This window comes from Vulpes lagopus, chromosome 8 (assembly GCF_018345385.1).
Source record: "Vulpes lagopus strain Blue_001 chromosome 8, ASM1834538v1, whole genome shotgun sequence".
Classification (NCBI taxonomy): Eukaryota; Metazoa; Chordata; class Mammalia; order Carnivora; family Canidae; genus Vulpes; species Vulpes lagopus.
The window spans coordinates 124,112,402-124,139,020 of NC_054831.1; the positions used below are offsets into that span (position 1 = coordinate 124,112,402).

Here is a 26,619-nt window from a genome sequence, read left to right on the forward strand (position 1 = left end):
ACTTCCTGGAATGTGCCAGGCTCCTTCTGCCTCTCCGGCTGTACGCAGATACTACTCTGTTGGAGCGCCTCGATGACTTTGCCCTGTCTAGCATAGGTGTTCCCATCTCACCACACACTTTGCCTTCACAGCACTTACTGCACTCATTATTAAAATAAAGACGGAAAAATAATTTCACCATTTATTTCCCTTGCCCAATCCTCAGTGTGCCAAAGGTGCCAAGGGTTAGGTAAAAACATAGGCTTAACTAAGATTTCTATTAAAAAAAAAAAAAAAAAAAAGTGGGTTCCTGCAGTATTGAGACGGTTAAGTAAAAGTGAGTGGCCAACATTTTTAAATTTAGAAATTTATTCTGTTTAATCCACAAGCTTTATATAGCTTTAGTTTAAAAAAAAAAAAAAAACAAAAAAACAAAAACAGTGAAAACAAGACACTATTTCAAAGTCTGGGCCCTTCCAGCCTTCCAAATACGAGAGCTCTGAAAGTTGTATATACCAATTGGAAGAACAAGACAAAATTATGAATGGAGCCATGACATTTCATAAAACAAACTTTTATATAACTGAAGGATCCTTCCTGGGACTAGTTAATTGCCTTTACAAAAAAACACAACAGAATAGAATGAATTCCAGTGTTCCAAATCAACTTGTTACACATCAATATAAACCCACAGTGTCCTGGCAAACAACATGCTTTCATTTTCCATCTCGTCCTAGAGCTCGAATCCTGATTCATTTCAGCAGAGACTCCACAGGCAACAGGAAAGATTGTGGCATTAAAATATTCATTTATACTTTGTGGTAGTTCAACAGTGGTCTTATTTCTGGGCAAGCTTGCAAACCATACAAGGTTGGAAGCATCATAACTTAAATGGGTGCTAAGACTCAAATGAGAAAAAAATAAAGAAAAAAAAATGACAAGAAAGGAAAACCTCTGGGAATAGCCAAGGCCTTTAAAGAAACCATAAAAATGCCAACAATATTGAAACCCCCTTTTTTAAAAAGAGGATTTTTTTTTTTGGCTTAAAATATTTCACTCTAAATGAATTTATGTCAGCTGTCAATGAAAGAATGTCACTAATACACTGTGGACACCTTTTGCAATGTAAATCCATGCCCCTTTTTTTTTTTACATGGTGAACTTCAACCTAGCAATTATTACAACAAATGTTATAGTCTAAAGCTCAAACACATTTTAGCAATTTTGAAATTGAATTGCGTACAAACCAAATAAAATGTACATCGTGACACACATTCCCGCCTAAGACTGTGGGGACACTTGAGCCTTCCGCATCGACCTCAGTGCCTTTTCACGCAGGTGCTTCTCTAAGTCGTCGAGGTTGTCTTCAGGCTCACTCTCCGTCTCCTAAAACCAGAGGGGTCACACTGGTGAGTCTGACACACTGGCAGAGAGGTGCAGGGTGCAAGGGCAGAACCATGACATCATGGTAGTGACTGCACAACTCTAATACACTAAAACCCCCTCAATCAGCTGCACAACTCTATTAATATACTAAAAACCCCTAAATCATATACTTTCTTTTTAATTTTACTTTTATTTAAGTAATCTCTATACCCAACACAGGGATTGAACTCACAACCCTGAAACCCTGAGATTAAGAGTTGTGTGCTCTACTGAGCCAGCCAGGCACCCTTGAGTGCCTTTTAATGTGAATGGCACGTTAATTATATCTTAAAGAAGTTATTTTTTAAAAATATACAGTAAGCATTTGGCAGCCATTCATATTCTTCTCCTTCATCTTGGTAGATCAAGAATGAGGATAGATCAGAAGAGTTAGCTAACAGCCGAGTAGCCATTATTATAAAAAAAAATTCTTTTCTCCTCAACAAGTGACCAAGTGATCTGTAGAAGTCTAAGACACACACGTACCTTCTTAGGCTCGGGCTCTGCCTCCGGTTCCTCCTGTGCTGATGTGGTCGTGGGGGCCGCAGGGGCCGTGGGAGTGACAGCTGCTGCAGCGGCTGCTGCCATGGCCTTTTCCTTCTTGTGTTTTTTGTGCTTCTTGTGCTTCTTATCCTTTTTGTGTTTCTTGTCCTTCTTTTTCTTCTTTTTCTTTCCACCTCCTTCTGGGTCTGAGTTCTAGAAATCCAGAAAAATCCCAACAATAACATCAATCAGATTAAAATATCCAACTAAACATTTTACTTTCTTAAGGGAATAACTAAATGGACAAATCTCAGGAGTCCCCAAGGCTTTGGGGGAGGGGGAGCCCAAGGGCAATCCCTGCCAAGAAAAGTATGAAAACCACATTGCAAGTAAAGATGCTCTTCAAAGATTTTAAGACTCAGAATGGGGATGCCTGGGTGGCTCAGTGGTCGAGCGTCTGCCTTTGGCTCAGGGTGTGATCCTGGGATCTGGGATCAAGTCCCACATTGGGCTCCTTGCATGGAGCCTGCTTCTCCCTCTGCCTATGTCTCTGCCTCTCTCTCTCTCATAAATAAATAAAAGTTAAAAAAAAAAAAAAAAAAAGAATGGACCCTGAAGGACCTTTCTGATCTCCCCCACATTAAACCAAATTTCCCAACCATGAGAGGCCAGTCAGGTGTCCAGGATCCCAAGCTACCTCCAAATATAGGGAAAGCAACATGTGCAAAAGAGAAGTCTCTGAACTCAGCTAGACTTCAGGTGAATTCTGGCTCCTGAACCTGTTCACCATTTGACCTCAGACAAATATTTTTCTAAGCTCCCTCTGTAAACCTAAATGGGTACAGCAGTCCCCAATAAAGCTGTCGGGGTCTATCTGTAAACTGCCCACAATACTAGCCTAACAGGTGGCAGGCTTTTAGTAAGTACAGTTATTATTCTAAACACACACTCATGTGAATGCCCCATCTCCAGCCACTGTTACGGCTTCTCCTGGCTCTAGAATGGAAAGTGTTTGTTCCTTAATGCATAACCATTGACCGCTGAACAACATGGGGGATTAGAGGCAACAACTCTCCATGCAGTTGAAAACTTGTATGTAACAAGCCCTCAGTCTGTACATAGACCAGAAGCCTTATGGGTAACATAAACAGTCACTGAACACATATTTTGTGCGTTATGTACATTTTATGCCATATTCTTACAATAAAATAAACTGCAGAAAAAAACATTAAGTATAAGGAAAAAAAAAAGAAAAGTATAAGGAAGAAAAAACACATTTATAGTGCTGTACTGTATTCACCAAAAACTTCCATGTGTAAGTGGCCCCGCTCAATGCTATTCAAGGGTCCAACTGTTAATGCCAAAATTATGCAAAGGGCAATTCTGCTGTAATTGAATTCCATCTGTAATTCTCAAATTTCACATTTCTAAGCAGTTACTTAAAATTCCTCAATCCATTCAATTACTTTGTAAAGTAATTCAGGCAACCCGACTGATGACATGGACATCTAACTACTGACTTCATACAATAAAGAAACCTATTCAAGATCAGATTAATGATTCATAGAGGGGAAAATATAGTTTAAACTCCAATACTTTAATATCCCAATGACATTTAAACTTCACAAGGTAAAAACAAGTGTTATTCTTATTTATGCAACTTTTTTTTTTAATTAAAGATTTTATTTATTTATTCATGAGAGACACACACACAGAGAGGCAGAGACACAGGCAGAGGGAGAAGCAGGCTCCATGCGGGGAGCCAGATGTGGGACTTGATCCCTGGACTCCAGAAGCACACCCTGGGCCAAAGGCAGGCGCTCAACTGCTGAGCCACCCAGGTGTCCCTTATTTATGCAACTTGCCAGAGGTTAAGACTAAACCAGACAATACTGTACTTTCCACTTCAGCTAGTATTTTACAGGTTGCCAGGCTCATTTTTTGTAGAAATATATTATTTCTAATATATTAGAAATAGAAAAAGGGCACTACACGTAAAGAAAAATTAAGATTACTCATCACTTCCCCTTCTCACATATAATCACTATAAACATTTGGTATTTCTTTTGTAATATTTTTTCCTTCATAAACATGGAATCATACTAACACACATGATCTAATTTTGAAAGTTTTATTGATTTTGTGATCTTCAGTATCCAGTATGTCAAATGCTATAGAAACAACAAAAAATACTAAGCTATTTTCCCCTATATAACAGATTCATGGTTAACTCTTTTGTTATTCTAGATTTTCAATATAGCCCAATTTTAACCACCAAGATGACAGAATTTAAAAGTATCAGACATGATGTCAATTAGTGGGTGGGTGGAATATGAAGCATGGACTGTGGTGTAACCACCACCACTTAATTTCATACTTCCCTGAAGTCCAGCTGAACTACAGAAAATAATGCTGCCCTGCGTCACAAAAAAGTAAGTAATAACTTTAACTTGTCTTTGCTTCCTAGTGACCACATACAATTATAAAGGGTGTCCAAAATAGGGCAAACACATACCCTTGCCGGAGATGGGCTCGGTGTTGGGCTTTTAGCCTTTTTGACCGGTACCGCTGGTGACCAGTTGGTAGAGGGGGACTGAGACTGGACAGGGGACTGAGGTGCTGGGGGTTTTTTAGCTGCTGGCTCAGGAGATCCTGAGACAGATCGAGAGGATGAAACCCTCCTTACAGACTGAGGGCTTGGTGAGGCAGCCCTAGAAACAGAGGGAAAGAACAAAACATTTAGTATCCAAGAGCAAAGGTTTTTCCTAAGAGAAAATAACCAACCACCATTATATAACCAAGTCACAAACTTTACATTTTACTATTAGTTTGCTAGTTGATTCTACTAACACACATATCAAATTTGTATGGTCTTAATCTCTTAGCAGTTTAAGCCCCATAATCCTCTGTCCATTCTGTTAACAATTTTTCCTAGATGAAATTAATAATGCCAGTTCCTTGTACTTAAGACAACTTTTACCAGCCTACACAGACATCCAAGAAATGTTCTATGCATTATTTCAGAGTTTAGTTTTGGAAGCACATTCCCCTGATACCCCTAGGAACCAAATATGGAGTCCTATGGCATTTAGTTTGTCCCATGAGGAACTATCCTGAAAAGAGAAAATGGATCTGTGTATAGTACCTTTAAGCTGCCTTAAAAGCCTGTATTCCCAGCTTATTCTTTTCTGTAATTTCTCAGTAAAGGGGGGAAAAAGCTTCCAAACATAAAGAGCTATGCAAGTTAGTGTTCCTACCCAAAAAAAGCATAAAATATTTTTACTTTTTTGTCTTTTTGGGTTCCGGAGTCCTGGAGACTCTCCTAATGGGCCTAGTACTTGGAGAAGGGGACTGCCTTCTTTGGGGTGATGATGATGCTCCTCTTCGAACAGGTGGAGGACTTGAGGAGGTCTGAGGAGCTCGAGGCCGTGGTGAGGGCGAATGCCTTTTGTTTGGTTGTGGTGACCGGGGCTCCCGGGTAGACCGGCTCGGGGAAGACCCTTTCCTATGCTTTGATGATAATGAAGGCGAACGTCTCTTGGTGACTGGGGAGCTTCTTTGTTTGGGAGGTGGAGAATGGGAGACCCGACGCTTTGGTGGTGGAGATGGTGATGCCCTTCGTTTAGGAGGGGGAGGGGGAGAAGCCGTTCTTCTCTTTGGAGGTGGAGAAGGAGAGTATCTCCTCTGTATCGGAGGAGAGTATCTTCTTGGGGACGGTGAGCGCCGGCGGGGGGGAGGAGAAGGAGTTCTAGGAAAAAAACACCATTAAGGTCCAAAAGAATAAGGCAACAGAATGCACAGAAACCTAACCAGCAGTTATGGCAACACTGTGTTAAGCACCAGGCAAAGACAGCAGAATTTTAACTGGAAATGCTATGCCTTTATCCTCATGTAAAGGAAAAGAAATCACTTAGTGGATTTGTTTATCCTAGATGACTAAGAAACAGGACATTCTGCATAATGGAGAAATCTGAAGTTTCCAGACTGAATTCTAGTTTGTCAAAAGTCACTTAATATAATCCATATGGAACCAATTTAATGAGTTTTTTCTGAGAAGAAAATCATGCATAAACTGTGAACACCCATTATTATGTAAGAGCTAGGTGGCTACATTAGCAGGACTCTATTACAGGAAACTTCGGAAGTCTATGCTTTAAAGAGCTCTCCTGGGGGCACCTGGGTGCTTAGTTGGTTAATAAGCATTCTGCCTTTAGCTCAGGTCATGATCTTGGGGTCTTGGATTGAGCCCAATGTGGGGCTCCCTGCTCAGTGGGGAGTCTGCTTCTCTCCTCTACCCCCACTCGTGCTCTCTCAAGTAAGAAAAATCTTTTTTAAAAAAAGAGCTCTCCTATGTGGTGCTCTCTTGAACTGGCATTTGGACTATAAGTTCACTTGCATACATTTTAAAAGATCTATCTATACCTACCCCACCCTGCCAAGGAGAGACTTGGATTTTGTGTCTCAAAGAAAGCCACTTTTCAGTGGAAGTCTATCTTCTAGGCAGAATGCATCCCGACAGAAGTCCAAGCTGACCTTCGATTTACTTAATGCTTGATTCTTGTGTAATCCTAATGTGCCTTTAGAAATCAGCCCTGAATATGACATTCAGTTCCAACTGCCTAATTTGTTCCTGAAATGTTCAAACCTTGAGCTCAAAATATTTTACTGCCTAGAATCAGCTTTATAACAGGGCTACTTTTTGGTCAATGTGGTAGTGTGCACCTCTATTTCCTCACCTGAAAAATGGGAATACCATCACCTACCGAGCAAGATCATCTAAAGGACTACAGATTAAGTATGTAGAGCATCAACAGCATATTGCTTAGTAATGTACTTGAACAATGTCCTTACAATCTTTTTCCCTTTTATTTTGAAATCACTTTTGATTTATAGAAGAGCTACAAAAATAGAAGAGATATGCCACTTAACAGCTTCAATAGCCATTAACAAAAATGATCAAAACTATGAAATTAGCCAGCCACAGCACTAATTTAGTATTAACTAAAATACAAGCCTCGTTTTGCACTAATGTTTCTCTTCTGATCCACATTCCAAAAATCAGAATTATATTTAGTTATCATGTGTCCTTAGTTCCTGCCAATATGTGACTATTCCTTTGTCTTTCAGGATTGTCATTTTAAAGAGTACTAGTCAGTTACCTTGTAGAATAACCTTCAATTTGGGTTTGTCTGGTATTTCCTAAAAAATCAGACTGGGGTTCTGTATAATTGGTAAGAATACTATGGAGGTATCAAGAATTACATAATGCTAATATGTACTCTCGACTGTTAAATGATTCCTTAGTTAAGGAGGTATCTGCTGGAATTCTCCACTGTAAAGTTAGTATTTTTCCCTTTATAATCACTAAATAGAATGACTTCACCTTTTAATTTAACATCTTTGTTGACATGTGATTCACATACCATAAAATTTACCCATTTTAAAGTGTACATTTCAATGGTTTTAAGTATTTTCAGTCATGTAACTATGACAACTCTCCCTATTCCCACCTGACCCTAGGCACTGCTATCTGCTTTTAACTCTTTGATTTAGGTGGTCTAACTTTACATATTAACAGAATCACATAATATGTGGTATTCTGTAAATGGCTGAACAATGCCACTCTAAGATATTCTAATCATAAAGAAAGTTGCTTCAATTAGTTCCAACTAGCACTTATCTGATAAAATACCTTCGTCGTGGTGGTGGCGTGGGAGACCTGCGCCTACGAGGAGGGGGGGCAGGAGAAGGGGAACGTCGCCTTCTGGTGGGTGGTGGGGAAGGACTCCTCCTCCGTCTACCACTAAATCACACACACACACACACACACAAAAAATACAGGTGATTTGGAGTTAGTAGCATTTATAAGTAAGTGATCCAGATGATATAGTTTCAATCATTTTTAACCCAAAGTGCAGCCAACCGTTCCTCTATCCCTTAGAATAATGTTTTTACAACTATCTTTCAAGACCATTAGTCAAGACTCTGGCTGAGAACCAGCATTTTAGAAAATCAGTATATTACTTTTGGGAAAGGCAAATTTTTGTTTTGTTAAATTTTTGTTTCAGTATATAAATATGCAGAGTCTGGGTAATGAGATAGACATAGCATGACACAGGTGAAACAAGTTTGAAAACACTGCCTATGGCATTGTTCTTTAACTGGAATGCACATCACAATTATCTAGGAAGCTTATCTGAGTTTGTTCACCAGGTCTGGACTATGGTCTAGCTGGCGTATGCTGAAAAGGCTCTCTAAGTGATTCCTTATTAGGAAAAACTGCTTTAAAACTCATGTTCTAATGCAGAAATTTAAAATTTTAATGGTTACCAATGGCTTAAGGCCCCAAATCTGGGTGTCAACTGCTCCAAGTCCTCAATTTTTAAAAATGTTTCCGCTACTCAAGAGTTGCCTACTACTAACAAAAAACACTATCTCAAAGACAAAAGATTAAAAGCTGGAACACTAAAGCTATCACTGGGAGCAACATGGTTGAAATATAAACAATCATAGATTGTAATTCTGAGCTCTGTTACACACTTAACCAATACAAACACAAACATGAAAAATACAATTATATCAACTGGACTAGCAGTCTCCAAAGGGATATATTAAAAATATACACCAAGCCAGTTTGCTACCTTTTGGCTAAGTTTGCATGTATAAAGTAATCACATACTATAATTTCTTGACCAGCACAGGATTGAGGGTTCCTATAAATCTGGAATTATTTTCTAAAGTTTACTAGTCTTGACTCCCCTTTAAAACTAAGGAGAGCTCTGTTACTAACAGAACGAAGAAAATTCTGAAATTTGCTATTTAACTTAATACTTATTTTCATTATTTAATTTTCAATTTCAAATTGTTTATGCCTTGTGGGGCCTAAGACGTCACTTGTAATATATTTAAAATAGTAAACCACAAGAGGGAATCTATGAAGACAGATAAGCTTTGGACAAAATGAAACATAGATATGAACTACTAATTATAAGAAAATACAGGAAAACCCACTTTACTAGCAGGGTTAATCTCAGAATTATAAGATCTGGAGAGACAGCATAAGCACAGTATTGATTTAAGATTTCAAATAGGGAAAGATATTTGGGTTTTGACTTAAAAAGAAAAAAAAGAGAAAGTTTATAGGTGCAAACTTAAGAGGATTAAGTGATATAAAGTATAACTCCCAATGTTATCAGTAAATACAATCGCATAAGAAATATTACTGTTGATTATGTGGCTTCTCTTTAAAAATATTCTAATTTCCGTTTGCAAAACCAAATCAGAAATTCTCACTAAAAAACTGAACCGAGATTAGAATCTATTACAATACGCTAATGATCTGAGATATTTATGGTCTCATCTTCATTTGTAAGACCAAATGCTCAGAGTACCCAAAAAGTCCCTTCTAATAATGACCTTCAATGTGCTGTTTCTATGTGAGCAAATGATCAAAAAGAATATATAAAACCATAACCAACTAACATTAACTTAAGGAACTTCCAGAAAGATGAGATAATCACTTAAAACTGGAGTCTTGATACTACATGGCTCTATGATCTGAAGCCTACAGAATTTCTACCTGAACTGAGAGGGTACACATTTCAAGGATTAAAACAAAAAGCTAATTTCTTTGAGATCAATCTATTTCAATGTTTCTATATGTGCTTAAAAAAAAAAAAGTGAGGGATCCCTGGGTGGCGCAGCGGTTTGGCGCCTGCCTTTGGCCCAGGGCGTGATCCTGGAGACCCGGGATCGAATCCCACGTCAGGCTCCCGGTGCATGGAGCCTGCTTCTCCCTCTGCCTGTGTCTCTGCCTCTCTCTCTGTCTCTCTGTGACTATCATAAATAAATAAAAATTTAAAAAAAAAAAAAAAAGTGACATAAAACCAAGTTCAATATTTTCTAAGAGGTCAAGCTTGTTAACTATATTATTCAAAATTCTGAATGCTTAATATATTTCATCTGCTTAATCTAACAACAAGCTAAGCATTTTCTAGTTACTCTGAATAATAACGCCAAGCTAAGCTTTCAACTATGTGTAGAAACTGAGTAGTAAAGTTCCCTATCAAATTGTGTGAGAACCAGGTGCAGTAAGTCTCAATATGTGATATTGTGATATAGCCCTCAAGTATGCAGAAAAGGCAAGTTTTATCAGAAGGAGCCAGCTTGCTATCTCTGCAGTGAGCTCTCAGAACAACCACTTTGCTAGCCCCGCTGGTAATGAAGACAAGAAGTTACAGATGTGACAACTATCTTTTTTCTGTGTGTTACTATTTCCTTTTTACACTATGATTAACATACCTTTTATCCTTTAAGTTAGAGTGTTTGATACCCAAAGACAAGTGTCTCAAAACATGAAAAATATTATAAACTTTACATATGAAATAATCAAAGCCAGGCCATATGTCCCCTCTTAAAAATAGAATACTGAAGCACAATTCCAGTAATGCTTTCTTCATCTATAAATCCTAGATACCTGATACAAATTCCTACTTCATTAAAACTGGAAGCCCTCTTAAAGAGGATAAACAAAACCATCCTGGAGCAGGGTAATGAACATCAGTGTTGATTTCCCTGTTGAGGAATCACTTTCCAAAAAGAAAGTAGTTCCATAATGGGGGAAATGGGGGTCTCACCACTAACCTGATTTTGTAAACCAACTTTTTAGCTGCTATACTAGCAGCTAAACTAGGGGTTACTATAGTGGGAAACAGAATACCTCAGCATCTGAATTTATTTTTTCTTAAAGGTTTTTATTTTTTATTGTTAAATATTCCACAACACAAATACACAACTTTGCTCCACCATGAACACTGCTGACTAGTTCCAAACAATCTTTCCAAAAGAACTCTAACTAGTGAGACTACCTAAGACAGCTTCAAAAAGTGAGCTATAAAGAGGACAATGTGATAGTTTCAGGAAGGATAAATACTCAAATTTAGCAGCAGCTGAGAACCTCCAAAAGCAGAAGACTAACAAAGACAGTATAAGGGTATAATGTCAACAGCATAGGTATGGGATCAAGCCTTTTCACTTTATACCCTAGGAAACTCATTTTACTACTTCTGGGCCTGTTTTCTCACTTATGAGATAGGCCTAAATTAGAGATTTCTATTTATGATTAAGTTCTGAAATGTTACAGTTTTATAGTCACAAAGACACTCGATCAAAAAGGTTCAATGAAGATATGCAGCCTACCTTCCTATTACAGAGAACACTGAACAGGGCCAGATCCTCACATTCATCTTTTTAAAAGATTTTCCCAAAAGCCAGCACTAATTTCCTCCCACTAAATAAAGGAGCTATTAATATCCTATCTCTTGGAAAATATCCAGGTACTGTAACTGCACAAAAATCTAAGCTCAAATGGTACTCTAAAATGAACACCGTGTAGAAGTCTATCGCTCATTTGATGTGCAAAGAAACACAGCCACCTGAAATGGGGGAACTTCTCCACAGTCATCCCCACCATATACCTAGGGATAGGAGCAGGTTACCTAAACAGCATATCCCAACCCTAAACTCTGACATGTAGCCTCATGTACAAAGTAGTGGCTAACCAACCTTTTAGTCACTGGCGATTGCCATCGCTTTCCCATTTGCATCCTGAGAGCAGTGGAGAAAAACAAAGGTCAAGAATTCCATTCACCAAATTTACTTTACTGGAGTTAAGCATTACTAATGGGGGTATATTTGTTTTAAATGTTCAAAGATGTGCAGAAGTTAATGCTATAGTTTCACTGATCTAGTCATGCAGACGTTAAGACATGGTGGTATAAAACTAACCAAGATCTCATTAATAGTGATAACCACCAAATAAAGCCAAAAAAATGTCCCCACCCCACTCCCAAATCTGACCATCTCTTTCTGTGAATCCCTGACATGAAGGAGTTAACCAATTTCTAAAATAAATCTGTAGCCCACCCCTTAAATTAGAAGTTTCATCAAGACTACAGAACACCAGTGTAGACTACTGAAAAGACATTACCGAGGTGAAGTCTCTTTCTGGCGCTTTCGAGGTGATGGAGAGGCACTCCGGGAAGGGGAATGTCTCCGCCGCCTGCCTACCTCACCATTCTTCACATGGGACCTCTTGGGTCGCTCATCTTCTGAGGAAGAAGAGGAGCCAGAATCTATAATTACACAACAAACAAAAAATTAAATTATGTCTGTGCTTAAGAGTCTACCCACATTTTCTCAATCTAAGCAGATGGGAGTGTTTAAGTTAGCAAGTCCACTTATGAAAGCAAGCAAGAATACAAGCGAGCAGTTCTAAACAAATGTTATCATCAATATATGGGCAATGACTTAAAAGTCGACCATAAATATCCATTATTATTATGTAATTTATATAAGTCACTCCATGGCACATTCCAACAAAACATAAATGTCCTTTAAGAAGCTAGCGATTTTCCAAATAACTAAGCTTAAAAATCATCTCAAGCAATTACTTGATGCTTGTTACTCTAAGCACTTTTAAAACTGCTGAAAGTCCTATTAAGGTCTGAATAACTTCTTTCCACATTCCTAGCATTTATCACACAAACAAAAAAATTTATGTGACAAGCTTTTCCTACAGGCTTGGTAGCAAATGTCTGGGACTGCGAAAACAAAACAAAGCAAAAAACAAAACAAAAAACCAAAAAACCAAAAGAGCAAAAACAAAAACATGAAAACCCCCCCAACCTTCAACTGTTTGTATATGGTTTCCTTAACCCAAAATAATTGTTCCCAAATATCAAAACTTATACTTAAAAATAAAGTCCTGGGGCATCTGTGTGGCTCAGCTGGTTAAGCATCTGACTCTTGATTTCAGCTCAAGTCATTATCTCAGAGTCTTGAGATTGAGTCCCATGTCAGGCTCTGCGTTGGGCATGGAGCCTGCTTAAGATTCTCTCCCCCTCTGCCTCTGCCCCTCCCCTCATGTGCTCCTTTCTCTCTCCCTAAAAAAAGAAAACAAAACAAAGTCCCAAGTACCAAAACCACTCAAAACCTATATGCTTTTTTAAGCCTTTTTTATGATTAACTTCATTTTTAAAGAGCTGCAAAAGCTCTACGGCTTTTCATGCACTTAATGCCGCTGAGTGCTTTGGTATCTATTTTATAAATGAACAGTAAAGCTAGCATACCTAGATTCAGTCACAAATACCCACAGAGCTAATTAATTATTATTTAAATAATAAATATTATTTACTTTACTATTTCACAAATATACAAATACACTTACAAAGTACACAAAAACAACCTACATGCCCAAGTAGGTGACTGGCTCAAAAGATTATATAATTATAATATTAGACAATATAGCAATATTAATTATTACAGTAGAGCCAATAAGTTTTGGCTATTTAAAAAATTAGATCTAAGAACAGGAAAGCTATCTATCTATCTATCTATCTATCTATCTATATTAAGCTAAAAAAGGAGACAAAAACCATCTAAATTTTGAGCTTATGCAGTTTTGGAGGTTTTTTTTTTGGGGGGGGGAGGGTTTGGCGGCCTTTTTAAAACCATAGATCCCTATGCATAGCACAGAAAATTTCTGAAGAAAAGCTTTTGGGAATAAGACTAGGGATTGGGAAAAGAATTAGAATTTTCCAAATTTAATACCCCTGTTCTGTTTTACTGTCGTACTGTAAAGATCTACTATGTTTATAACAATTTAAAAGAAAGTTAAGAAAGGACTTAAAAACCAAAACCAAAAGTAGGAACTTCCTCCCTTTGAACAGATTTCTATGTAGGCATATATTTTTCCTAAGTACACTCACTACATGGATGGAGATTTGTATCTGAAGTTATTTTTCATTAGGAAATATAGGTAGGAAACAGTTGAATCCATGTCCATACCAGATGAAGACTGCTGGTTCTGTCGTCTGTATTGACGTCTCTGCTGCACAGAATCTGCTGCAGCCATTTTGCCACCTTTATCTTCTTCTGAAAGATGGATGCATTTAGAAAGCCTTTCTTTAGTTGTGCATACAGAAAATGTAACACACTTGAATTGGAAAATGGTCTCTTATGCCTTTCTCTCACTGGATCAAGCAATACAACTATAGACATATTTTTTTCTTACAAAAAAAGAGCTTAAAAATGCCAATTTTTAAAATGTTGATTTTAACTATGTTCACCAAATGTAATCAAAATTTATTTACTATAGGTCAGGCTAAGCACTAGGGACTTTATAAGCATTATTCCAGTTAATCATAAAAAATCTACGGGACAGTACTTGTTATCTGCATTTCAGATGAAAAGTGAGGCTCAGATAAATTAAATAATTAAAAAAGCAGTTAAGTAAGGAAGCTGGGGATTCAAACCTTCACTTCAGAGTCATACCTCTTAACCACTAAGTCATATCCTATAATTAATCTTTAACCAGAGGGGGTGAGGAAATGTGCAAAAAATCTTAACAACAAAAAAAAAAAGGCACAAAAACTTACCCGATTCAGATAACTCTACTTTTCTAGGCTTAGGTGCTGGTGAAGGGGACTCTCTTTTCTCAGTACCTTTATGTTTTGTCACTAAAAATAATAAGAAAAAAAAAACAACAAACTTACATACCAGGGAAAGCAAAAAAACAAAAAAAAGCCACACGAGACACTCACTTCTTAATGGTACAACAGTGTGACTTTCTTTAAAGTACTGATAATTAAGTAATTCCATAATTAAGTAATGAATCAATAACTTAATAAATTAAATGTTTGATGAAAAACCTTAAAAGGTTCTATGATCATATTTGAATCTGAAGATTCTCCCAAGAGAAATGCCAGGTAAAAGGAACTGGGAGTTGTTCTGCAGCAGCAGCTCTGTGTGAAAAGTACGTGTCAACTTTCAACTCCATAAACCTCTTGGTGTGAGGTACCTGGATGGCTCAGTCGGTAAGCTTATGTCTTTGGCTCAAGTCATGACCCCAGGGTCCTGGGCTCAATCCCTGCATCAAGCTCCCTGCTCAGTGGGGAGTCTGCTTCCCCCTTTTCCTCTGCATCCTCCCCGGCTTGTGGGGATCTCTCTCATATAAATAAATAAAATGTTTAAAAACAACAAAAATAAAAAACCTCTGTGCTACCCAACCTTAAACATAGACACTCAACTACAGAAACCTCATCAGCACAGGAGCTTCCAAGCACCCAACTATAGGTGGGTTCAGAAAAGTAATAGAACTGGTAAATGGTTATGAAATAAGATCTGATGAAATCCTTCAGAGAAAGAGATCTGTTCAAGAGGAGAATGGGTTAGCCACCAAGAGACTAAAAAAATTTTATGTACCAATACAACCTTCATAACATGACAAATTTAAACTATCCATTAAAAAGTAAACTCATAATAGTAAAGATAATTAACTACTGAAGCTGAAAGATTCTTTCCAAAGCTTAAAAACTGAGGGGGAGGAGCAGCTCTAAAATACACCTAAGGTAGTAGGAAAGCTAGAAGCACCTTATGAATTATCCAAATTCTTCTTCCAGGTTGCATGGAAAATTATTATGGCAATAGTCTTTTGTATGCTTGCTGTATTATTAAGCAGTGCTAAGGCACAGGTGCTAGTGTTACCCTCCCAGTTTACAGGAGAAAACTGAGGCTTAAAAAGAAGTAACTTCAAACAAAGTCACATAGATAAAATGACCTAGGATCTGAACCCAAGACTATTTCTAGAGCATAGGCTTTAATTTCCACCATTTAGCAGCTCTATGTATAATATCCATCCACTGTTTCAACTAAAATCAAAAGTATATGAAGATAAAACCATCAATCTTACTACAGATTATCCTGAAACATCACCTGAGAACATCCTGCTAAAAACTAAATCTGAAGACAATATGATCCCCTAAGAATCCTTTTATCTGTTTTTGTTTGATTAAAAGCAATTACCATGGGATGTTGACCCAGAATGTAGATACATTTCTTTTAACATGCTCATACTCAGAATTCTGCAAAGGCTTATTCTAAGCAATAACTTAGAGAGCTAGTGATCTAAAACAGAAATCTCACCTTTGCTGAAGTAATTGAACTGAGGAATTTACAATCCTTTTTAAAAAGATTTGAGAAAGAGAAAGACAGGGGCGTGCATGCATGACTGTGAGCACAGAGGGGTAGGGGGAAGGGGGCAGAGGGAGTATCACAAGCAGACTCCCCACTGAGCATAGAGCGCAATGAAGAGTTTGATCTCACAATCCTGAGATCATGACCTGAGCCAAAATCAAGAGTCAGATGTTTAACTGACCGAGCCACCAAGGCGCCCCCCTCTTTTTAAAACTACAATACTTTTTAAGTGGCCTGTATTTTATTAATGATTCTACCCAACAGGAGTTTTGGACAAACCATTGGATTGGGTAAAAAATGGTTAATACCTAATCAGTTACAGTGAAATACAGCACCAAAAGTGCATTTACTACTTGTGTTTTAACAAATTCAAAGAAGTAAAATACAAATGCTTTTTAACTTTTAAGGATTTGAGGCTATTTTCTTGGCCAGTTTTCTCTAAAGTGTCAGTTAATCTTCAAAATAAATAAATAAATAAAGTGTTAGTTCATCTTCAATTCCTGAAAAATTATTAGAGGCATCCAGTTATCTATAAACCCCACATGTCCAAATTATGACCTAAAAGAACTAGATTCCAAAATGTTTGGAAGCCTTCTGAATGTCAGAATGCATTTCCCTCTAAGATACATTAAAAATACAGCTATGTTTGCAAGACAGTTGACATATGCCAACTGAATAAACACAACTAAACTAGAACATATATACATTTTCCTCCACAGAAATACACTTTTACAATTTTATCTCGATCCAATCTCTCATGAATGGCTTCGTTACGGTCTACGGTCAAAATATTCATACCATTACAAATATCTATTATATACCCCTATTCTGGTTTAATAGGACTGACTGAAGGTATTAACATAGTTAATGTTTCATCTGAATTTGTTATCTAGAGAAGATTTTATAGTTTATTATGGTAATGTTTTATTTTTAGTATTCAAGAGGCAACATCATTCTAGCGTAAAGTCAGAAATCTTCTAAGTTAAATGAAAAACCAGAATTTTAAATTTACTTCAGTAGTCCTATTAATTATTAATCTCCCAGACTTGTCCAAAAGATCACTTGTAAAGATAAGTCACTGTTACCAGAATTGGTGAAATAATCAGTCTACAGAGTACAATTTATAGGGTTAAATTGAGCTTACCCTAAAAATAATAGGTATAGATCCTCTGTAAACTATTTCATTAAATATCCCATGATTTCAAAGCACTACTTCATGTACTAAGATAATGCCAATTTAACCAAAATGACACTGATTACAAAATGCTCCCTGAAGATCTTTTCAGATGAGGATATACAATATACCTTGAACAATTTATTTACCTCTAAATTCCTCCCAATACTTTCTCTGCCTCCTTCCTACTCCATTTGCCCAATATTCAAAGTCCTGACTGGTTAACTACTACATAAATATACAAGTAAAATCTATTACACTTTAATGGCATCACTGATCTTACTAGCCATGGAGTATCGTAAAAAAGGAATTCCTGAAATCACACCACCACGTACAGAAACTGAAGATTTCACCCTACCCTGCATCTCCCTCCTCCAGCCATCAAAACAAGCATTTTGGGTAGGAAAGTTGGCGAAGTATACGTTTTTTCAACTGAGAAGCGAGAACCCAAATTTTAGTCCTGACTGGTTGACCTTGACCAAATCACTTAACCTGAGAACCGGTTTCTTGATGACAATCTCTGAAGTCTGTTCTACCTCTGAAATTTCATCACAGAGGCCTGGGATCATTTTACTATAAAAAGTTATTTCCAAGTAGTGAGAGCCAAATTCAGCTTCAGGAGACACAAGGCAGTCTCTTTGGCTATGTTTTTTTTGGATGTGGAAGACCTGTCCCAGAATCCATAGGAATATAAATAGTTCTTTGTCTTCCACCATGACTTATTTCTCTATTTGCATATCCACTGTGACTTTTTCTTTTTTTGAAAGCAGTAGCCCACTCCCCTTAACAATGTATTAGAACACAAGAAGTTGGTGCCTGTGTAGAATGAAAAAGGTGAATTCTTAACAACCTATTTTAACAAAGATTCAGTCCTCCTGTTCAGATACTTTCATTCTTTAGCTGTCATGTAAATAGAAAAATCCCAACTTGATGTGTTTTTACAAATAGGTGAGAACTTTTTTTTTTTTGAGAACTTTTATAACATTTTTTATTAGTGAGCTTTCTGGCTCCAGACAAAGGGAAAAAAAAATATTCAGAAATACAAACACTTCATAGAAAAGGAAGAAAAAAAAAAAACGGTTAGGACAATGAGCATCAGATTTGGACATGGTGGCTGGAAATTATTTAAACATTCCTAATTTTGAAAAATCTAATATGGGACATGAAGTTATAAAAATAAGTGACCCCTAGGCCCACTCCCATACTTAAATGAAGTCTGAACCTAGAAGACGCGAATGTCTCTCTATTCTCATCTAGCTGTCTGTCCGGGTATAAGGAGCTAATGAAACAAAAATGACCACTTAACATTTAATTATAATAATCACCAAATTAATCCTTTAAAATTCAGAAAACCTATACACTACTCTCTACATATTAGCATTCTCTGCCAGTCTCCTGTCACTCTTATGGCTTGTCTATACCTCAATGACAGTCAAAATTTTGCCCATCTCCATTTTCTTTTTCTAACCTGAAAATTCAGATGTGATCAGAACAAGCCCCATAAATATCAAGCTACACACTGCTTCTCAAAAAACAATTATTATAGTAGCTTTTAGGATTTCTCCTCCCCCACTACTCACCCTTCAGGCTATCATCTCAGCCCTAAGCACCAGAAGCCCAATGCAAATAGATCCTACTGCTTTTCTCCTTGTGTAGTTGATGTTAAAGGAACAAATCCCAATACACCACAACCTTCACTCAGACTAATATGGCATTCTACTTGCCTGGCAGGATCACAGATCATAAATTCCTCAGAAATCAATCTGCAGAATAAAGCGCGGACAACAACACTCAGAAGAACCCTGCCTAGAGCCTAAATTAAAAAACAAATCAGCTTTTAAGAGGACACCATGTTCCTCCCTAGGGAGCAGAATGGGGCCAAGAAAGAATTAAAACAGAATATGAAGTCCTCAGATGAGGTATCAAACAAAAAAATCTTCAGGGGAAAAAAGTTAACTGGTCTCATAGTAATAAAATGATCCCTTATCATGACAACACAAACTTTGACAATCAGTTACCGCAACTCAGCCCACGGCTGGTAATGTATTTCTCCACCTACTTGATGCCAGAGGCACCTGCTGAAGACAAAACACGTTTACATGTAAACTCTATTTCAACAATCCCCAAGAACTTAAAGCAGGAAAGAAAAGGTAGTAAGGAAATTTACAAAGAATATCACATACACAAATATTACCCAGCTACTTTACACTCTAAAGGGGGAAAAGGCAGCAACAACTGACTGTGCCCTTTACAGCCAAATGAAGAACAAACATACTGTTTTTATGTGCCTGATTTTTACCTTTACCTGAAGTTCTCCCTGGAGAGACAGAAACACGACTTTTTCTTGTACGATTTGACTGCTGGGGTGTTGGGGAATGACGAGTTTTTGGCGGTGGAGTTGCTGGAGGTGATGGCCTATGCCTTCGCCTCGGAGGACTTGCTGAAGGAGATAACCTACGAGTTTTTCGAGGGGGACTGGATGTCCTCTTAGGAGGCTTCTTTGGCGGTGACCGGGAACGAGATGAAGAGGATGATGAGCTACTTCCAGACAAGGATGCTGATGAACGTCGTCTTCTGTGGAATAAAGTATTCACATTCATTACCTGTATACTTGTCAAGAACCACCTTACAGGTATGTACAGTTTACACAAAAATACAGCTATTTTTATCCAACTTTTGAGTTTATGTAGCTAAGCACATAAATTTTTAAAAAATGGGAAACAAAACCACACAACCTAGGACAGGAAACAGCTAGTTCTGAGACTAAATATGAGTAACTTATTCTGATAAATGCTTCTGTTTGAGTTGTCTTTTCAGTTATAAAACATGTCACGTTGAGTGCATACAGTAACTAGCCAGTCTCTTTTTTCCTTAGGAATATCATCACTGTTTGGAGTTTGCATACAAAATTTGGGTGACAAAAGTATTTTCCATTTAATAGCACAATGTCGAACAACCTTTAGGTTGCATTTAAAAAAAAATGTGCAGCAGGATTAGGAATTCATTTAGCTACATAAACTTAGAAGCAGGGGCCTCTCGAATTCTGCGGCAAAATTTGTGTAAGTTCTGTTGCAATTATGTGTACCTGCAGAATTCACCTTTGGCGGAAGAATTCCTGAGAACCTGAAAAAAAGAAACCCTACCTTAAGTGTGAGATAAAAACTGGCTGAAAGGGAATCTTACACAATCTGCAAAATATTTTGACTGCTAAATGGCTCAGTAAGCACAATTAAAACACGCTGTTTGCAAAACTCCAATATAAGAAATAGCTGTTTCCACTAATCTTGTACTAGAAAGCACCAGCATTATTTTTCTCCTAAAAACGAATAACCAATTTTAGAAAAGTGTGATGTCTAAATTGACTAACCATTGACACCATTTGTCTCATTTGTCAGTAGTAACATCAAATCTATCATTTTCAGCAGTAGTCATAAAAATGGTTGAGTGTATCACGACAATCCCCTCCCCAAATATTTCCTTTTGAAAAAATATGGGACTCTGAAAAGGCTTACAAAAAAAAAAAATAAAAATCAAGGAACTTATTTGCCTTCTCGATTACCAAGTAGATTCATTTTCCTGCAAAAAAACTTAAAAGATTCAAACACAAAAACTTCTGTGCTCAGTATAATCTGAAGCACAATCATCATGGCTCTTTCCAAGGAGGTCAAGAAGGTACAAAACTCTGCAACCAGTGCACCAGGCCTTTACTTTGGGCAGATTTAGCCAACAATCTTTTTGTTATAAAAGGGACAGACCCAAACATTTTACCCCATGCCAATTTTAAAATAATTTTTTAAAAAAGAACACTGGTACTGACAGGGTTACTTTTATGTTTAATCTCTTAGAAAATACCTAGATACCAAACTGCTGAAAATGGCTATAGAATGGGATTAAGGGTAACTTTGTTATTTGTTTGAAATTTTATAAACACATCTCTATTAACGAGAAAAAAACATTCTAAACAAAAATTTGATTACATAGATTATTTTAATATTGGTAAAAGTAGCTTATTGGCTCTGTGGTCATCTGCTTTTCAGAAGCCAGTGATAATTAAAATCCAAAGGAATAGGGTGTGTGGCAAATTCCCTTGTTCCTAGGACATCTTGGGGTCAAAGGGTAACTTAATACAAAACATCAGTAAAATGGTAAATTTGTCCCCTCCCCCCACAACACTGCACTAGCATTGCTCTTCATTGCACAATTAAACCTCAAAGAAGAGGCTCTTTAGAAAGCATCACCTAATAATATCACTCATGAGCTCTTTATTCTAGGGAGACACTAATTCAAACATTGCCTAAAGCAAACATGGTGTACTTTCATGTACTGACACTTCCAAATTAAAAAAAAAAAAAGAAAGAAAGGAAAAACAGAAAAAGATAAAGAAAAAAAGGAAAGGAAAGGGATAGATAAAGAACAAGAAATAAAGAAAGCCCTCACCGTCTCACTGGAGATCTACTCCTTCTATGCCTGGGTGGAGGTGGCATTCGTCTTGGTGGGGTTCTTCTGCGAGGAGATGGCCGCCTTCTCGGACTTGGCCTCCTTCTAGGGGAGTATGATCTGCCAGAACAAACAGAATTAGGACCTGAATAAACAAGAGCAAGGGACAAATTCCTTGATACAGCTTTCTCAACAACTATATATGTATATATATGTATATATATATGTATATATATAAATTTTTTTTTAAGATTTTATTTATTTATTCATTCTTGAGAGACATAAAGAGAGAGAGAGGCACAGACACAGGCAGAGGAAGAAAGAGGTTCTTTGCAGGGAGCCTGACAAGGGACTCAATCCCGGATCTCCAAGATCACACCCTGGGCTGAAGGTGGCGCTAAACCGCTGAGCCACCTGGGCTGCCCAACAACTAGATTTTAAAAATGGACTTCAAGGCATACCATTTTCCATTTACATAGAGATTTTTATGGTACACAGAAAGTGTCCTCAGATTCTCTCTTTAAGTCCAAAGAATAACACTTGTACTAAATGCTTTCTACTGCTCTGAAATTATTTATCTAATTCTACCCAGAGGGATGCCTAGGTGGCTCAGTGGTTGAGCATCTGTTTTTGGCTCGGGTTGTGATCCCGGGGTCCTGGGACTGAATCCCACAGGGAGCTTGCTTCTCCCTCTCTCTATGTCTCTGCTTCTCTGTGTCTCTCATGAATAAAATCTTAAAAAAAAAAAAATTCTATCCAGAGAATAGCATGCAAAACCCAAGATCTATGTAGATCTTGAAGCCATAGCTCACCTTGATCGGGATCTATGACGCCGTCTAGGTCGAGTATGAGAAGGAGAGCGAGACCGTGTCCGGGATCTTGATTTGGAACGTGACCGAGATCTTGGTCGGGTCTTCTCCTTCTCCTTTTCCTTTTTGGAATTTTTCTCCGGAGTAGGTTCTTTAGGCTCTGGTACAGGTTCGGGTTTGGGAACTTTCAGGATGTCACTGTATAAACAGAAAGCTTATTTTTTTTCCTTTTTCAGCTGACTCCTAAGTCATAACATAATGACATAGTATGATTTTTCTTTTTAAAATGTTCTCAGGGGGATCCCTGGGTGGCGCAGCGGTTTGGCGCCTGCCTTTGGCCCAGGGCGCGATCCTGGAGACCCGAGATCGAATCCCATGTCGGGCTCCTGGTGCATGGAGCCTGCTTCTCCCTCTGCCTGTGTTGTGTCTCTGCCTCTCTCTATCTCTCTGTGACTATAATAAATAAATAAAAATTAAAAAAAAATAAAAAAAATAAAATGTTTAAGGGATCCCTGGGTGGCGCAGCGGTTTGGCGCCTGCCTTTGGCCCAGGGCGCGATCCTGGAGACCCGGGATCAAATCCCACATCGGGCTCCCGGTGCATGGAGCCTGCTTCTCCCTCTGCCTGTGTCTCTGCCTCTCTCTCTCTCTCTGTGACTATCATAAAAAAAAAAAAAATAAATAAATAAATAAATAAATAAATAAATAAATAAATAAATAAATAAATAAAATGTTCTCAGGGGTGCCTGAAAACAGGGTGGCTCAGTCAGTTAAGTGTCTGCCTTCTGTTCAGGTCATGATCCCAGGGTCCTGGGATCCTCAGGCTCCCTGGCTCTCTGTCAAATAAATAAAATCTTAAGAAAATAAATAAACAAAATTAAATGTTTTCAAAATCCATGAAGACTTCTCCTTAGCCCTAGATATATACACATCACTGAAACTTAAAGAGCAAGTAACGATCCTAACCACATACATTTTTACAAGTACAAAGCTGTCCACAATATTGGAGAAAAAAGCAAATTACAATATATAAAATATCTGAAACAATACAACCACCTGATAGCAGTGGTCACCTTCAGGGCATTTACTTAAAACTCTTCTGTAGAATTGGAATCTTTTCAACACGCTGATTTTATGATTTAAAAAATATAAAAGTGGGTGGGATCCCTGGGTGGCTCAGCAGTTTGGCGCCTGTCTTTGGCTCAGGGCGCGATCCTGGAGTCCCAGGACCGAGTCCCACATCGGGCTCCCTGCATGGAGCCTGCTTCTCCCTCTGCCTATGTCTTTGCCTCTCTCTGTCTCTCTCATGAAAAAGTAAAATCTTAAAAAAAAAAAAAATATATATATATATATAGACAGATAAAAAAGGGAAATAAGTAATTTTATGTTTGTAATTCAAATATATTGGTAGCCAGTTATTAGCAGCCTAAACTATGATATTTATAAATGAATTTTTATATACTTGCCTAGTAGAAGTGGCCTCTTGTACTGAAGGTTCTTTTACTTTCACTGATGGTTCTGGGAGCTCTGGAGTTTTTTCCTTCTTTTCTGGAGCAGGGGAAGGACTCCGGCTCTTGGTTCTGTGACGGGGAGATCGAGAATGACTGCGCTTTCTCTCTCTCCTGACAGGGGAAGATCGTCTTCTAGGGGAAGGAGATCTGGATTTGCGTCTAGGATGAAAGTAATTTTTTTCAGGTTTTTGAATAACATGATTTGGGAGAGATCAAAGGGCAAATTAATCTTTTTAATTACACCACTGTTTGTTATACCTGAGAAATTCCTTGTGAAAATAAGATATCCTGTCATATTTCCTTAACAGGGAAAGGGCCAAAAGAAAACCAGAAAGGCAAGCAAACAAAGGGTAACAATATTTTCCAGTATACCAGTTATAAGAGGAAAGCACTGACCCAGGACTCTAGATTTAGATTTTTAATCATTCCTAGGGATGAGGAGACCAAAGACTAACTTTTCAGAGGAAAAGAATGCTTGAGAGGTAAAATGATATTCCCTAATAGTAACTCAAGTCCAACAAAACAATTTAAATGCAGAGAGATCCCACCACAGAGTTTGTTAGGTAGTCTATATATTTTAGAAAAATGACTAGTGCAATTAAAGTAATATGCTCTTCAGAAGAGAAAAAAAAAAAGTCAAACTTGCATAGTCTTTGAAAAAGACCACTTTCCTTTACAATTACAGTTTCTCTAACTTGAAGTAAAACAGCAGACCTGGTTCATCAATAGTTAACCACCATGGTGTGCTTAACTCTAGAAGACTGCTTCCCTGATAAGGTTTTAATACCAAATATATAAATAAAAATGGACAAAGAAATCTCCTCCTCCCTTTACTAATTCCAGCAGATTTATGAAACACTTAGAACTCTAAAAATGAAAGCCTAGGAGAATTCTCACCTTTCACCACAAATACAGTAGAAGCTGAGTCGTGGGTTTAAAAATGGGAACCTAACCATAGTCTCATTGGAAGGAAGAAGAAAAATAAGTGATCTGTTTTGGGTTCAGTACAACCATCTAAGAAAAGCAGAACAGGGAATTAGGTAAGTATAATACAACTAGCTAATGGGCACAGACTTCTAATAAAAAGGAAAGAAAAAGAGTAAAATAATTCAATGCTATATTTAAACAAAAGCAATATGGTAAAAAATAAAAATCTAGATTTTGATACAGGAATTAACAGTTGTATTATTCACCAAGATTTTAGAGACAATTATTCTAGCCAAATGTTTGGTCTCAAACAAAACTGATGTATTTCAGGCTAGAGACAAGCCTTATTCAGTCCATTGTGAAAATTGAACGATGGAAGTTCTCTGAATAGTGCTGTTAGCTTCCTTTTTATTCTGTGCAATTTTCTACACACAGAATACTTGCAAAACATCAGGTATACATGCAGTGCATTATACCTTCTTGGGCTTCGAGACCTCTCCCTTTTTTCTCTGCTGCTTTCTTTTTCTTCCTTATCCCTCTTATCCTTGTCTTCATCTTGCTTTTTCATAGATGCCAACTTTTCTTGTTCAATCTGCAAAGATCAAGTTTTCAAAGTAAACACAGCTGACCATTTGAGATCAACAAACTGAAGACTTTGCACCTCTCATAAACATCAATGCTGTAAATCATCGGCCTCTGCTTTTCAACAAGACTACTCTCAAGTCCACTTAAAATTGTGATTTAACATACCCTGCCCATATGAAGAACCTGCGCTTACCTTTTACATTGTTACTGAAGTTCAATTTTCTTTTCAACTTAAAGTACTCACACCATTTTTAAATAAAGTATGTATCAAATTACTGGACTCTACAAAAATGACATTTTATGAAAATATTTTATTTATTTTAGGAAGAAACAGAGTGGGTCCATTTGTGCACATGGGGGGGATAGAGAGGGAGAGCAGCAGACACCCTGCTGGGCACAGAGCCCTCAGGGGCCCGATTCCACAACCCAGAAATCATGACCTGAGCTGAAACCAGGAGTCCGGATGCTCAACCAACTGAGCTATACAGGTGCCCTGGAAAATGATACTTTAAACTCACAATGTTTGGGGCTGGGTTTGGGGGGAAGGAGTGGAGAATAAAAACTGAATGGTCAATATATTACAGCAAAGCAAAACAACATGCTGATCCTAGCCAGGTCATGTAAAATTCAAAGGTCTTAGCAATCTGGATACCACGCTCTCAAATCAACATTACACAAAAGAGAAAAGTCTTATTACCTGTCTTTGTTTTATTTCTTCTTTCTTCAGTTCTAGAAAAGCAGAAGGGATTCCAGCGATGTTTTCTTGTGCACTTAAGAGCAGGGGCCACAGTTCTCCCATAAATTCTCTAGCATTTTTTCCATTCAAAAACCCAGTCAGGTTGATTTGCATCATTTTGGAGTCTGGATTCTGCAAAAAGACATGACAGGAAGAGAAACAGGTTACTTCAAAACAAGCCAACCAACCAACCTAAAACTCATTAAATTAGTATTTTTTAAGTCTACCATAGGGGCTTAAATACATACATATTCTTTACTACTTAAATAGTTTTCCCTAAATTTCTCAGCAATATAATCTCTAGCACAGATTACCAAATTCTCTCTCACTCTACCAAAGCATCAGAGCAGCCTGTTAATCCTTTGTGGATTTCGTAAGTATTTTTAGACTACGTGGCTGTTAGTGGGCCTTACATTTATTAACTTTAAAAACCATCATGAACATCCACAAATTCCTGCATTTACTAACAAGGAAAATGTTTGCTTGCTTGGGAATTTTCCCCCAATGAGAAATTGAAAAA

The 26,619-nt window shown here is 37.6% G+C and overlaps 1 protein-coding gene across 17 annotated transcripts in view; it reads right to left on the reverse strand.

Annotated features, from left to right (window-relative positions):
* Nucleotides 1-330: 330 nt before the first annotated feature.
* Nucleotides 331-26,619, reverse strand: part of SRRM1 (serine and arginine repetitive matrix 1) — a 32,173-nt gene continuing 5,884 nt past the window's right edge. For 5 of the 17 annotated variants that reach the window (XM_041766217.1, XM_041766205.1, XM_041766220.1 and 2 more), the window contains 15 exons: nucleotides 26,061-26,231; nucleotides 25,255-25,370; nucleotides 23,807-24,010; nucleotides 22,345-22,539; nucleotides 21,533-21,652; nucleotides 19,395-19,669; nucleotides 14,325-14,405; nucleotides 13,735-13,821; nucleotides 11,876-12,020; nucleotides 11,452-11,493; nucleotides 7,580-7,690; nucleotides 5,171-5,635; nucleotides 4,403-4,598; nucleotides 1,891-2,100; nucleotides 331-1,365 (listed from right to left, as the gene is read on the reverse strand). In XM_041766217.1, coding sequence (XP_041622151.1) covers nucleotides 1,261-1,365; nucleotides 1,891-2,100; nucleotides 4,403-4,598; nucleotides 5,171-5,635; nucleotides 7,580-7,690; nucleotides 11,452-11,493; nucleotides 11,876-12,020; nucleotides 13,735-13,821; nucleotides 14,325-14,405; nucleotides 19,395-19,669; nucleotides 21,533-21,652; nucleotides 22,345-22,539; nucleotides 23,807-24,010; nucleotides 25,255-25,370; nucleotides 26,061-26,231 — 2,523 coding nt within the window. In that variant the 3' untranslated portion in view covers nucleotides 331-1,260. The remainder of the gene's footprint in view (nucleotides 1,366-1,890; nucleotides 2,101-4,402; nucleotides 4,599-5,170; nucleotides 5,636-7,579; nucleotides 7,691-11,451; nucleotides 11,494-11,875; nucleotides 12,021-13,734; nucleotides 13,822-14,324; nucleotides 14,406-19,394; nucleotides 19,670-21,532; nucleotides 21,653-22,344; nucleotides 22,540-23,806; nucleotides 24,011-25,254; nucleotides 25,371-26,060; nucleotides 26,232-26,619) is intronic. The other 12 variants (XM_041766216.1, XM_041766215.1, XM_041766214.1 and 9 more) reach the window with 12 other exon arrangements.